Raw genomic sequence first — 15,077 nt, forward strand, 5'->3', positions numbered from 1 at the left:
GTCTAGAGAGGAGGGGTAGGGAGACCAGCGTGTTCCTATTTTCCTCTAGCCTGTGTGTGTAATTCAGAGCAAACTGGAAATTTGGTCATGGACATTAGGCAGGCTGAGAGCCTATGCTGATATTCAAGGGATCCGTGAGTGCGTTTGAGATTAGAGTGTGATTGCGCACATCCATTTGCTAGCAAGCATCAGGCTGGATTAGCTGTCAAATGGGAGCTCCGTATAGCAGGTAAGGGGGTCCAGCATCCAGGCATGAATATTAGACGGCCTATAGGGCCCATGCTGGTATTCAAGGGATCCACAAACGTGTGCGTGCTTGTCAATGTCGAGCGTGAAGGCGTGTGTGTTTTCACCAGTAAACTTCACTCCTGATCAGACAAAGGAGGAAGGGTATTTGACTGTCTGTACATGTTTTAATGTGAGTCCTGGTGTTGTTAAAGGCAATGCCCTGTCTGCAGACAGTTGCGTTACTGTCCTCCGCGCGTGCGTGTCTCTAAGACATACGCTCGGCCTTGCTCGGGTTAGACCTGCCCACAGGAAAGCAGCAGCTTCATCCAGGAGCCGGGATGGAGAAACCCTGCGGGCTTGGGCTCCGCAGCTGGAAAGGAGTCCCCGGCCCGGCTGGAGCGCGCCAGAGGCAGCAGCCTGGACGAGAGCCGCTATCAGATCCGTGAGACCGTTGCACTCAGTGTGATCGCACACAACGCTCAAATAACTGCTTCGCGTTGGGGACGGAGGCTTCAACGCAAAAACAAAAACAATTCTCAGGCCTTGGTGACCCAGAGGAGGAAGGACGGGCGCGGCGCCGGCCACGGAGGGCGCAGCGGGCTGGGGGCGCCCGGCCCGGCCCCGGGGGCGGCGGGGGAGCCCCGCGGCTGGGCGGCGGCGGCGGCGGCGGCAGCGGGCGCGCCTCGGCCTCGCTCTGCCCGTGCCACCGGAGGTGTCCGCTGCACCCGCGGAGCGCCCGCCGCGGCGACCAGGGCATGGCGGAGCCCGCCCGGCGCCCCGGCGCAGGCCGAGGGCCGCGGAGCCCGCCCGGCGCCCCCGGACTCTTCTGCGCGCGGCCCCTTCCGGCAGCGCCGCGGTTTCCGGCGGCGCCGGCGCGTGGCGGCACCGGCCGGAGCGAGATGGCGGTGGCACCGTCCGGCCGCCTGCGCGCCCGAGCGGGGCCCCAGCGCGCGGCTGCGGGGCTCGGGGCGGCGGCGGGCCCGGGGCGGCGGGGCGGGCGATGCCGAAGCTGCGCGGGGAGGCCTTCTGGCGGGAGACGCTGCGGAGCGCGCACTACGTGGTGGCGCCCATGGTGGACCAGAGCGAGCTGGCCTGGCGGCTGCTGAGCCGCCGCCACGGCGCCCAGCTCTGCTACACGCCGATGCTGCACGCCCAGGTCTTCCTGCGTGACGCCAACTACCGCCGCGAGAACCTCTACGGCGAGGCCTGCCCCGAGGACCGCCCGCTCATCGTGCAGGTGGGCGCCGCGCCGGGCCAAGCGAGGCGAGAGGCAGGCGGCGCTGCCGTGTGCGCCCTCGCCCTCCTTCGAGCAGATCCGGGCGGTTTTTACCTGGGGCTGACATCAGGCTCGTCAGTCCCTCCTAGGCTTTAAAGCCCTGGTACAGAGTGACAGAAGTCTTGTTCCCTTCACCGAAGGAGCAGTAACGATACTTAGCTCATGAAAGCAAAGTGTGCTTTTCCTGCTGAATCCCTTGGCTAGTCGGGAGGATTTGGTGTCTTACCACAGAGTCCAAAGCACTAGACTTCTGACAGGGTTTCAGTCCTCTGTATCTGATCCTTAGAGCTGGACTACATCTGGTCGGAGTCAAAGGCTGCCTCTGCCCTGATGCTGTTCAGGGAGGATCACAGTTTTTTGGGTAATTCTTTGAAACTGTGACCTCAGTGCTCGCATATAGTAAAAGGGACAAAAAAGAGAATAGGAAGAACATAGGACAAAGCACATGATGCTGTTTTAAGCTTGAGGCGCATCTGCTTCTTGAGTACTGTAAGAGATTGCGAGAGGGTCAGGTACTTCCCTCCACACCATCCCACGGAGGGAGGGAGAGCTGGAGGAGGATCCAGGAAAGGGCAGCCAGCATGAGCAGAGGAGTGGAGTAATAGCCACATGAGGAACGACTGAATGGATGAGGACTCTTCACCTTGGAAGAGGGATGACTGAGGGGAGAGAAAAGACAAGCCTGTAAAAGCGTGACTGGCTTGGAGAAGATGAATGAGAAGCAAGACAGTTCACTAAAGGGAATGATAGTTAAATTGCAAAAGTCATTGCCACAGGATATGCTGGATGCTGAAAGATTACATGAGTTTAGCAAGCAAATTAAAGAAAATCCTGTTGAGGGCCATTAGATGTAGGAACCACCACTCTGGCTTGGAAGTCCTTGGAGATACTTTCCTACGCCTGCTCTTCCCTAGACATCTGCTGCTGAACGTTGTCAGACCTTTGGTCTGTCTCAGTGCAGCTTTGTACATGCCGCTTTTTTTCCATAGGAAATGGTTTCTGTTGGCACAGAAAAATACAAATACCGGAAGTTTAAATAGTCTCAGAAAGCCATAAGCCTTTTAAATACAGGTCTTCAGCTCAGTAAGCCATGTATTCTGGGAGAGCCTGTGAGAGGAACATCTCTTACTGTGAGCTTGCTTTATCTGTCTTCCCATTGACCACTATTAGACATAAGGTGCAGAAGCAGATGAATCTTCGGATTGGCCAGTACGGTTGTCCTTTCTGGGTTCTACTTTAAGATACTTCCTTCAGCCCTTTTCAGGGCTTAGCAGTCCCTATCCCCTCTCCATACTCCTTGTTAGGATATGTATTCTGGCTCCAATAGAGCAATAGAGGAGATGGCAAAGAAAATCCTTTTTTTCTTGTTCAGAAAGTAAAGCCATCATCAACTCTGTTCTTCGCACACTCTTTTCAACAGGGCACCAAAGTACCTTGGTTATCTGCCATCATGGTGCTTCTATCTCCAGTACTCTTTTCTGCTACCTGGAGATTGTTCTTATATTTCTGGGCAGGTTTAGTTTTTGGTCACAGGCTTTGAGAAATAGATTAGGCAGAGGTGCATTTGAACCCAGCTTGCTGTGTGGGATTAGTTTACTGTATAAACGTGCCCGCTGCTGTGGCATGGTTGGATGCTTTTCATTATTTCATTTCCCTCAGAGAATGAAGATGACCTTCCCACTTTCAGTCATTGGTTGTGAATAGTGCAGTGCTGCAGGCTTGAAATAACACTTTCTGCTCAGAAATGTGTTTGAATTTAAGGCCTTATGATTTAAACTTGAAGATATGATGATAGTTTGTTAATAATGAATTTTAGAAAATCTATTTAAAAGCATAAATTTGGACAATAGTCTGGCTTTGTCCTCTTGAACAAAACAACCTCAAATTACTGTAATCGGTCTTAACAAACTGATCTTTTCTCTATGCTTTAAATGAAATGTTAATTATATTTAAGACTGAGCAATCAACTAGCAGCCCAATATGTCTGTTTCACACTCTGCACGAATGTCGGTTCGTTTTGGAGACACTGGTGTTTATTTATATCTGCAAAGTTTGAACTGTCTTAAGACCGGTAGGCATTGTAGATAACTTCTGTGCCACCCTTGTTTGTTCAAAAGCTACAGCTGTTTGTTTTACAGGAAATTTGAAGCGTTTTCCCCTGTTGTTCATGGCTATTACACATAAAATGTTCTACAAACATTTATTTGCCTATTGAATGCTAAGCATCCTCACTTTGTCATTTGAAAGTTGTGGGTCTTTAGCTGGTAGGTGTCACAGATCATATAATAATTTTTTCATTTGAGAAATCTTGGTTGCTAATACGAACTGTGCATACTATGCCCATTTTCTATAACAATTAGTTGCGTTAGGTGTCACAGTAGTGGTGTGTTGTCAGTACTCGAAAATGGCTACTGTCTGATTCTTCCACTCATCTGTGTCTTTCTCAGTTCTGTGCCAATGACCCCGAGGTGTTTGTCCAAGCAGCAATGTTGGCTCAGGATTATTGTGATGCCATAGACCTGAATTTGGGTTGCCCCCAGATGATTGCAAAGAGAGGTATGTGCAAACCTGAGCCCTGGATAAACAGAGAAATGTCATATTACAAGTGTGAACTTTGTCAGTAAAACATCCAGAGGACCAAATTCAGCGTTGGTGTGGGTGGCTGCAGTACTTTAACAAGTAATGCTTTGCAGTAGCTGAAGCAAAAGTTAGGTATACTAATAATTCCAACTCTTGAGTGAAAGCTCTCGTTTCTAGCCTAGCCTTCAAAAAAGTAACTTTTAACAAGGGTTTGAACTTATCTGATTTCAATTGATCAAACAGTCTGACTTCAAAAAGTTCATTTAAAATTGTATAATGTAGGTGGTCAGTGTCTCCTGTATCCTTGTTGCCTGCACAGAGTTCATTCGGATTAGTATGTAAAAAGATAACAATTGCTGAACCAATAAGGAAATTGCAGAGATAGCTGTAGGGAGAAAAAAAAATAGTCTTTGAAAATTTTGGACCAGTTAGGATACTGAGGAAAGATTTATTCCCTAACTGTCCATTCCTCTTTAAACTTTCTTTTAAAGACTAATAGGACTCTCACTGGTGCACAGGGAGAAAAGGTGTTTCAGTCCTATCAGTTTTTATTCTGGAAGGAATTAAAACAAATATAAAACCCTGAAAATAGACCTTTGACCTGCTCGTGTCAACATACCAGCCTTAGAGAGTAGCAGTGAAAGTAGGATGTGGGGCTTGATTGTTTAGCCTGTAAATCTAAGGTGGCATGAGAGAAAGAACAATCTAACTCTTCCAGCTTTGGCAGAGCGGAGTAACTGTGTTTCTGTCAGTGAGGAATATGAGTGTGTCTGGATCTTTGTATGTGAACATTTATGAAGGCTTGCATACTTCAGATTCTCACTTTTTGCAGTCCATGATGTGCTATTTTATTATAGGTCATTATGGAGCATTTCTGCAGGAGGAATGGGATCTTCTTCAGAGAATGAGTAAGGCCTAAACTTTACTTTTGAGAGGGAATGGGATGAGCTCATCATTAAAAGGAGGCTTATTTTGGATGTTTTGTTTACTCTGTCTGTATTCCAGTGACACCCTCGAAATAGTTGGTGGCATCTCACTACAAACTCATGCTAGGTCTGCTAAAAGACTTCAGTACCTGAAACGGGGCTTAGGTGAAAATGGATTGATGAAGTCCTAGTCTAATGATGGCTTAGTGGCTCTCCAACTCTAGAAATAGCACAACTCCCCAATGCCTTACTTTTTCACTCTGAAATTCTCAGGTGCCAGGAGCTGTGCTTCTGCCTGAAGTCACAGTTGCCCTTTTCTGGTCAGTGCAGTGTTTTCTTTCTGGCCACACCGTAACAAGTTATGCCTCTCTTCTCTGAGTTATGTAGGAGGTTCTCAGAATGTGGGTAACACTTGTGAACAATTTCATGTTTTTTGATGAAATACAGTTGGAACTACTTTAAAAAGCAATGTTCTGATCATTTGGTAGAGCTCAGAGCATTTTTTTTTTCCCCTCCCTTCAAAGCAAGTGTCTGAACCAGGCAGGTATAGAGTCTTACTTCTGCTTGTATTCCTTGTGGTCCAGTGAATCTTGAATGATGTTATGCACAAAGACATAGCCAGGAATCTGGAAAGGTAGACTGTGCTTCCCTGCCCGGCATATAGTCTGGTTGTTGGAGCACTTTTCTTGGGAGTGAAAGATGCAAAGTAGAACAGCCTCAAGCTGGGAAGAAAACTGAGGTCACCTAGCTTTCAAGAGAGTTGTCTTAGTAGTTGTCTGTAAAACGTGGGCAAAGCCTCTTCCTTTTCCTCCTTCTCCAGCCTTCTTTAAAATATTGGAGTACTTCTTTCTGCTTGCACCTGTCTACACACTGTTTGCTGCTTCAAAAGAGTGATAGGCAGTACCTATCAATAAAAGAGTGTTCTGGGATTTGGATTACAAGAAAGCAGGTGCCTTTGTGCATTACACACCTAAGCTCTGGAAGAGAATAGCATTTCAGGCATGCTATTGCTCTGCATTTTCCAGTTGGCTGTCTCTAGCTAGCTGTCTTTTTAGTAGCATTCCAGTTCCCTGCACTAGGTGAGGACTATGGATGTTTGACACACAACCTACATTTACTACTTAATTGAGTCCACAGCCTACCTCAGCTGATAAGCCTCTGCCTACCATGATTACTTGGATGATAATTTGGAAAGAGGTAAAGGGGCTTTTGTAGGAAAGATGGACAAGTGAGTTAATGTAGTCAGCAGAGTAGAAGGAATACAGTATGCTGTGACAACAGTAAAAATGAATCGGTGATTAAGATTCAAGGGGGAAGGTTCTCAAAAGCAAAGGTTTGATGCAGTGGAAAAGTTAGGGCTGTTAAATTATAAGTATATGATACCTTCTTATTAGAATGCAGAATTTGTTCTTCATGATTTACTATCATTTGATTAACCTATGCAATAAGGGTTGCAGAAAGATGCTGGTGATTGTTTAAGCTGTGAGAGCACTGCATAGCATTAACTTTTCAGGCTTTTCCATGCCACACCCAGTGTCTGATCTTGAGGAGATCAGGCACTTTCCATAGCATTGTGCAGCCCACTTACCTGTCTTTTCAATCTTTCCCAGTTTTGCTGGCTAACGAGAAGCTCTCTGTTCCCATCACATGCAAAATCCGTGTTTTCCCAGAAATTGACAAGACAGTGAAGTATGCACAGATGCTGGAGAAAGCTGGCTGCCAGGTAAGGAGGCAGCTGCTCCCTGTACTGTTGCATTGGACACATGTCTTTGTGTAAACCATCTTACGACCAGATCTTGGCGCACTTTGGAGATGGATAGGCTATATTGTTTTACCAACCAAAAAATGGGGTGCAGAGAGATTGTTTGTATTTGCAGTTATAGACAGCAGGTCAATAGTGTAATATGGAACACATTGTGATTTTTAGAATCCTTGCTGTAATCGCTGCATGATGTGGCATCCTTCACTGTGGGTGAGCATCCCAGTCTAACGCAGTACTGCTGGAGGCAGTGTGAACGCATGAAGTCAATAAGGCTATGGAAGAAAATACTTCATATCAAAGATGGCCATCACCAGGCAAAACATAGGTAGTTTTACAGGATTTAACTCCAGTTAAATTGGAGACAGCCTGTAGTGAAAGCCAATGCTGCCAGTATTCTGGTCTTCTACTGAGGAGTAAGCTAGATCAATATATCACATTCAACAGTGAATCACAAATAGGAGCCATGCAATAGGAAACCTGTAGGTTCTCCCAAGATACAATCTTGTCACACTGTGAAGCAGCAAGCTGAAAGAAGCCCAAGACCCTGCTGTGCTTGGTGAGCTGGTGATGTCTTTCTGTGATACCAAAATCTTTGTGTTGTTGAAATAGCACTGGGGATTCAGTGGCATCCACAAAGTGTATGGGGTGAAAGGAAATTTTCATCAGTGGATTTGGTTCTTATACTTTAAAAGCAAATGCAACTTTTTATTCTAGCTGTTGACTGTCCATGGCCGTACTAAAGAACAGAAGGGACCACTTGCTGGTGTGGCATCTTGGGAGCACATTCAAGCTGTCCGGTAAGTGAGCAGTACCAGAGAAGGACGCACCCTTAGTTTCCTTTAGTCTGTGCCTACAGGTTTAAGTAGATAACTCCTAACACAATATCAACATAGATTATGAGCAGTGTGCCGTGGCACTGAAGAATAAACGTGTGTGGCAGCAGCAGAATGTCTGGATTGACTCCAAACATTCTTTTTAATTCTCAATAGTATGTATCTGTTTTATTCACTGGTATAGAAAAGCTGTGAGCATTCCTGTGTTTGCAAATGGAAACATCCAGTGTCTCAGTGATGTGGAAGAATGTATCCGTAAGACAGGAGTACATGGTGTCATGAGTGCAGGTAAAGAAAAATGAGCTTTTACTCTTAAGGGTACAAACTGTTTCTTGCTCTCTTTAGTAGTCCCATATAAGTTTATTAAAAGCTTAAGTCAGACTGCTTTGGTGAACAACCTGCACTGAAAGCCGAGCAGCCATTCTCTCTTCTCTTGTACTGGCATTTCTCATCAGGAGCAGGAATCACTTTACAATGAGAGTTGTTGTATTGGACTTCTAGTCCAGCCTAGACCATTTACTGGACAGCTCAAAACTAATTAGTTGACAAAGATATATGGGAATTCTGTTGTCCTGGAATATTCTCATGGGTTTCTGAATGGATCTTGATGCAGAAACTGTATCCACCGGTTAGTATTCCTGCAGATGCTTTGTGATCTGGCATAGAATGCACAGTTTCCATAAGTGGACTAAATCACTAAGGGATTTTTTTTGATATTACAGGGCTGAGTTAGTATCTGGGACAGGACAAGGCCTAATGTAGGAGTTCTTAGAACTGTCTTATAACATATAACTGTTCTTGTAACTGTGATCATTTGTTCTCTAAGTTCATATTGGGTTGGGACAAGACGGAATTAGCACTACTTGTTACAAGAAGAATTAGGACTAGACATCAGAAAAAGCTTCCAATCACTGACACGGTTAAAGCAATTAAACGATTGGCTGGGAGGTTGTAGAAGCTTATTTTTAAGAAGATACTAGTTAACAAAAGGCTTGTCAAACTAGCGGAGAAAGGTACAGTGAGAAACAGTATCTGGAAATTTAGGCTAGACAACTGTGAATACAACATACAACACTTTTTTTAACAGTTAAACATTTAACCATTGATCAAGAAAAGCAGGGTGTTTTTTTTTTTTTTCTGTCTTTGTCATTTTGATTAGATGCCTTTCTGGAAGGTATATTTAGATACCAGCAATTGAGCTCAGTTAAGAATGTATAGTGAAATACGATATCATGAGGTCAATCTAGAAGTTTATGGACCTTTCATTCTTATGTATGAATACTTGGCTCTGTTTCCCTGATAGCTGGTAAAATCACAACAGAGCTGATCAAGCACTAGAACCTAGATTTTGTTCTCTGTTTTAACCCTGAAATGAAAGTTTGAGTATTTCTTTTTATTCCGTAGAAGGCAATCTTCATAACCCAGCTTTGTTTGAGGGCCGAAACCCGTTGGTGTGGGAGATGGCTGAGGAGTATCTGGAGATAGTGCAGAAGTACCCTTGTCCGTTATCTTATGTCAGGGCTCATCTATTCAAGCTCTGGCATCACACGTGAGTAACTCTAGAGACCTTTATAATATATTTTTTCAGAGCTTATCTTGCTTAGCAAATCTCTGACTTTTCAGGACAGGAGTTTGGTCAGAATTGGTATGCTGCAAGGTTTTCTTCCCTGAACTTGGCTGGGGAGTATGTGGGCTGAGGCCTTTACCCTTCACTGCATATCTGGGAAACAGTACATGGGGATGAACGAGTTACCACAAGATAAGCTAGGGTGTGAGCTTATAGCACATCAGCTACTATGTGCCCATATGCACACATGCACTTTGTGGCAAACATGAGGTAACTAACTCCTTGTTCATTGTGAGGCACGCTAGCTTGCGTTTGTTGTGGAGTAAGAGCATGGCCATGGGCAGCCACTGTGCAGTAGCCGATGCACTGTAAGTTTGCATGTTAACTTATCTCAGAGTACCTTGTCTGTGTGCCCAAACGCCAAATATTTATTTGAAAAAGAGTAGCAGGCTTCTGTTCTTTTTCTCTGGACATATGAGAAAAAAGATAAACTCCTATCAGAGGCAAATGCAGCAAGAAAAATCTACAAAAAGTTTTTTATAAAGGCATTTTTATTCAATCTCCTTTGTGTAGCAATAATGAATAAATATGACAGTGTTTGGGATTTGCCATAGGCTTCAAGTTTACCAGCAGCTGCGTGAAGAATTAGCAAAAGTGAAGACTCTACAGGGCATTGCAGATGTCAACAGGGAGCTGAAACTACGATGTCAGGTACCAAGATGGGCTCCTATCTCCTAGAAGAACACTGTCCACACTTAGTGGGAACTTGCCACATATGCCATGCAACTGATGTCTGTTATCCTCCTCATTGGAACTTTATGACTCGTCAACCTTAATATTGTTAGTCTACTGCACTGCCAGTCTCTTGAACTCAAACAGCTTTATGAGGGATAAAGCTGATTTAAGGGTTAAAAATCTGCTACATTTCATCCATCTCACTAGCGTATTTTTGCCTGTATTTAACGATTGCTAACTATTAGTTTAAATTCCATTTTGTGCTTTCATGGAGTTTGAGGTATTACTTCCTGAGACCTCCAGGAAAACTGACTGTACCTCTGTGCTGCAGGAGGAAATAGCTAATCAGAAAGAAGGAGAAAAGCCAAAAGAAGGATTGCCTTTCTTCCACTGGATCTGTCAGCCATACATCAGGCCAGGGTGAGTTATCTACTCTAACACGGACAGGTACACATATGCCATTCCCATTCAGTTCTGTTCCAGAAGCAGAATTTAAATTATTCATTTAAAAATAAATGGATTTTTCTGGCTCTTTTCTGGTTATTGCTTTGTTCATGGGGATGTTACTCATGCAATGTGTCTTCTCCCTTAGCGCCTCCTCAAGTTTATTTCTCTGTGGAAAGCAAAAGCCAAGAGACTTCCACTGTAGCATAGAAAGAAAACCTGATGTGCACCAGATACTGCTACCTGGTAGCACTTTCTATATAACAGGAATGCTGCTGGTACCTGCCAGGGTAGCAAAGATGGGAACTAAATTCTGTTGTATAAAGGATGTTTGTGTTGTATGGGCAAGCTTTTCAGATAGCTTAGGCTCTTTCTGTGGTGAAAATGTGGTTTGAAGAAGAGAGAGTGTCAAGAGTAATACTTAAATTCCCTCTGGAAATGACAGGTTAACAGGTACCTAACTAATTTAACTGGCCAGCTTTCACTGACTTTCCAACTGGTATGACTGATAGTATATCTGTTAAGCAGTCTGTGAATTCTGAATTGCTATGAAAAGCCATATTTATGCTTTTGTTTCACTTTTAAATGCAATGATGTCACTTATAATTTAGCAATGATAGAAAGGTTTACGATTTACCCAGCATTCTGTAAACAGCAATGGTGGCCAAAGAATACCTACTTTGTTCCTTTCTGCCAACTTAATGATGTTCACCATTTCAGGCCAAAAGAAAGATGCAAAGAGAATGGAATCAGTGGGACTGCAAAAGGTGTGCGAGGGAAGCGTGCCCTGGAAGATGAGGAAGATGGAAATTCTGAGCTGCTTTCAAAGAATAAGCAGAAAAAGAAATTAAGAAATCCAAATAAAAGCTTTGATCCATCTTTAAAACGTAAGTTTATTTTACCGTTTATTGACATAAATGTACGGAAATGCTGCTGATGTCACCTTTGAACATAAATTGCCAGTACTTTCTTTTCTTTGTTTATGCAAGTGAAGAAACTTTTCAGAAGAGAAGGGAATTATTGGGAAACTTTACTAGTAGGAAATGTGATTTAAATTGCATTTGTTAGGAAAGGACGTTAGTTATCAAAGAAGTAGGTTTTTAAGCTAAACTGCTTTACAAACTAAATTGTAGCAATCACTAGCATTTGAAATTGAAATTTCATATGCATTTTAAGCAGATTTCATCCTCCTTTGGACTTGACATGAGGTTAAAAATTTTCTGTGTTTGGACTTAGCATAGAGGCTCTTAAAAAGTCAGACTAGCTTTACCTTCTTTGCACTGTTCTTTGAGATGCAGTATTTTTATTAAAAGTGCATTTCTGGCTATAAAATCGCCAAGCTTTGTCTGATCCTGAAATTGTGAATTTACTGTTTCCATATGAGACTGCTATTGCTGAAATTGGGTCTCTCTTTTCCAGCCAAGTATGCAAAATGTGATCAATGTGGAAACCCTAAGGTAAGCCCATGTCAGCTTCCATTAAAGCATTTCCATTTAATCCTGAGCTCTGTGATGCCAGTATCCAGTAAGGCAGGCATACTAAGTCCTGTTGACCCATTAAAAAAAAACATGTCTGTGCTCAGGCAAAAGCCTCTTAGCTCTAAACAGTCTCTGAAGTGAAGATGTTGTGCAAAAGTTCTCACATATATAAGTAGATTCTTGACGATCACTTACCTTTCTTTCCAGAAAGTGTGGTATGACTTGTGCTGCTGCTGAGGCTATTTATTGCTAAGACAGTTGACTGAATTAGCTATAACTCATAGGACCTCTTGGAAACAAATCTCCAAACGTTCACTAATTACACATGTATATTCTACTGTGGAAAACAAACAAAACTGTTGGTAGGGTTTAGTGGTGGGTGGTATTTTTCTGCAAGGATTAAGAATTTGAAGAATTGGTCTGATACTGGCGTATTGATACAAATACTGTTAAAATTATCATTGCAGCATAGTCTGTAGTGAGGGTTCAGGCAGCATCTGTAGCAGTGAGGTTTTGGTGGTATACTTTTGAAACTTCACTAGCAGATTAAATCCATCTTTCACCATTCTAAATGTTAAGCAAGCCAAATCTTTTCCAGACTACAGCTGGTTCCTTAACCAGGAAATGTCATGGAGCAGAGTGCATTTAGTGCTCCTCACATATCTGTGCACACAGCCGTATAAGCAGGGTGTAAGATGCAAGGCCTAATTCTAATAGTTGAGAAAATACCAATACTATAGCAGCAAGGTATATTAGAATGGGGGGGGGGGGAGCACATGTCATTGGTTTCTTTTGCAGCACCTTATAAACAGCAGCAAGCTGATGCTCAGGTTTGAGCTGTAGCTACAGGAAGACTAGCTTTCTTATTGTGTTAATTACTGGAAAAAAAAAAAATTGAGCTTTCTGGCCTGCCTTTGAGGCCATTCAGTTTCACAGCTGAGTGTTAGCACATCTTGGTGCATCAACCATGACTGTCGGAAGCAAGGAGGCTTATTCTCCTATTTGTTTTACCCTTGCATCATTGTTACAATGCAGCCAGCAATGGTACTAGCAGTTTGGCAGCCCTCAGTGTCTTGAGACTAGGACTCCCCCGCCCCAATCTTTTAAAAAGAAAAGTTTGATCAAATGCCTCACAATCCAAAGACTGGCCTCATTAGCCTCTGCCCCTCTCCAGCAGAAAGTAAGTAAGTTTATAGTTCAGTACATTGCTGGCAGTAGTCTTTAGGGTAGAACCATAGCTGAAGTTCTGGCCATGCAGCCTGACTTACACTAATGAGGTGACTTTGGAAAATGCTGCCTATGCGTGCTGGTACTCTCCAGATATTGTTCTATTTAAGCTTGGTATTAAATCACTAAAATAGCACATCTGGGGAGTGTTTAACTGATTGAATCTATTTTTTTTTATTATTGATGTTCCAGAACTTACTACTCCCAAGAACTGGCAGGGTGGCATCACCACTGGCGTGCATGTGTGTATGCACATGCATGTACCCTGGTTGCAGAGGGGGATTAGTGTAATGAGTGACAATGTATGCAAATGAAGATGTAGGTTACAGTAAGGGCCAAAATGCCTGAGTGAGAGAGAGAGAGAGTGAGTGAGAGTGAGAGAGAGAGAGTGAGAGTTAGAGAGAGTGTGTGTGTGTGTGTGTGTGTGTGTGTGTGTGTGTGTGAAGTAAGTAGTTTGACATTTGCAGTTTTGTTTTTTAACTAATGAACTGGCTGGTGGGGGGAGACAAACAAACAAAGGGTTCCCTATATCCACGAGCTCTCCTTTTTTTTTTTAATTAAAAAAAAAAAATCATTTTCCTAAAGAACACTAAACATGTATGAGCCACAGGCACCGTCTGCTGTCAAGTTGTAAAATAGCCAAGAATCACTCTCTACCCTCCCCTGAGGAAGGGGCATACCTCATAGTTTAATACATCAGCATACTGTAAGAAGCAGTTATGGAAGTAATTGCTGTAGTAAGAAAGATAATTATTTTAGCCATAGCTGCAGCTGGTGAGTAAACCCTTGGTTCAAACACTGCACGCTCAACTCTAATACCAGCATAAATCTTGTTGTGAAGGGCTTTCAGCATGTGCCGCTGTATTATAGAAGGCTGCCCAACAGCTTAGTGATGCTGTGGCAATAGAATGTGCCCCCCCCCCCCCCCCGGGGGGGGGGGGTTCCCTTTTACACAAACATTTGATAGCTGGAGGGTGTGTGTCTCTCCCCCCCCCCCCAAGACTTCAATGCTATAGGCTTCTTTATGATGAGGTGCAACTGCCTAATGTATGACACCAGCCTTCTTCATGTGGTCTGACTGTGCACAGTGGGATGGGTGGTGCTTAATATACAAAAAGGATATGTGTATTTTCACTAAACTAATTGATACAAGCTTCTTTTCCCCCTTCCCCCCAACCTCCCAGGGCAATAAATGTGTGTTTAACATGTGTCGAGGCTGCTGTAAGAAAAGAGCATTCAAAGAGACAGCAGACTGTCCAGGTAAGCGTAGCTGCATCAATCAGTGCTGGCCTTAGAAGTCACTGAGCAACTGTCCCATTCTTCATATATATATATATATATATATATATATATATATATATATATATATATATATATATATATATTCATTACTTGAGTGATTGCTTTGTAAGTTGAGGAAATATTTTTTTTCCTAATTATTATTATTTTTTTTTTTAATCACCATACCTATCTTTCTAAAACGTTATGGCCTGTTCTTTCTGGTAGGTGTGATATTTCTTCTACTTCCAAAGCTTTGGGTTGCAGTGTTTCCAACGTGTGATGACCCAAACATTTGTTTTAGCTATGCAGAATGAGCTTGTTCTGTTTTCCTGGGCTTTCATTCATTTTTATTTCAGTTCCTTTTTCTCCTTCCTTTTTTCTTCAGGTCATGGCCTACTTTTTAAGACAAAGTATGAAAAGTCCCTTTTGTGGCAAAGTAGTCAAAGAGAGATTCAAAAGCCAGAGATCAGCTGGAGAGGCAATGTGGATGTAGAGGAACCTACACTTGCTGAAGGAGGCTGTTGACAGTGCAGCGTGAAGCTCTGGAAATGAATTGTACAAGATCTCCTGCTAGGCCTCTGCATCCCTGGGCCAAAGAACCTGCCATCTCCAGCACACCATCAGCTGTGTGAACTTGTTCCACAGGTTTATTCTAAGTTCTGGAGAAGTTTTATTTAAGTAAAAAGCTGCTTACTCAGGGAATTATCCTGCATTTGAAATAAAAAAAGGATGCAATTAAA

General features: G+C 43.4%; 1 protein-coding gene across 1 annotated transcript; it reads left to right on the forward strand.

The window, feature by feature from the left end:
* The first annotated feature begins 1,161 nt into the window (after positions 1 to 1,161).
* Positions 1,162 to 15,077, forward strand: DUS1L (dihydrouridine synthase 1 like). Its single transcript, XM_068913696.1, is given in 14 exon segments — positions 1,162 to 1,465; positions 3,952 to 4,060; positions 4,942 to 4,992; positions 6,621 to 6,733; positions 7,487 to 7,569; positions 7,790 to 7,893; positions 9,010 to 9,154; positions 9,787 to 9,883; positions 10,239 to 10,327; positions 11,072 to 11,238; positions 11,771 to 11,808; positions 14,241 to 14,316; positions 14,723 to 14,841; positions 14,843 to 15,077. Coding segments are annotated over 14 exon segments (1,461 nt in total). The 5' UTR covers positions 1,162 to 1,228; the 3' UTR covers positions 14,876 to 15,077.

The sequence above is a fragment of the Struthio camelus genome, chromosome 19 (genome assembly GCF_040807025.1).
Source record: "Struthio camelus isolate bStrCam1 chromosome 19, bStrCam1.hap1, whole genome shotgun sequence".
Taxonomy (NCBI): domain Eukaryota; kingdom Metazoa; phylum Chordata; class Aves; order Struthioniformes; family Struthionidae; genus Struthio; species Struthio camelus.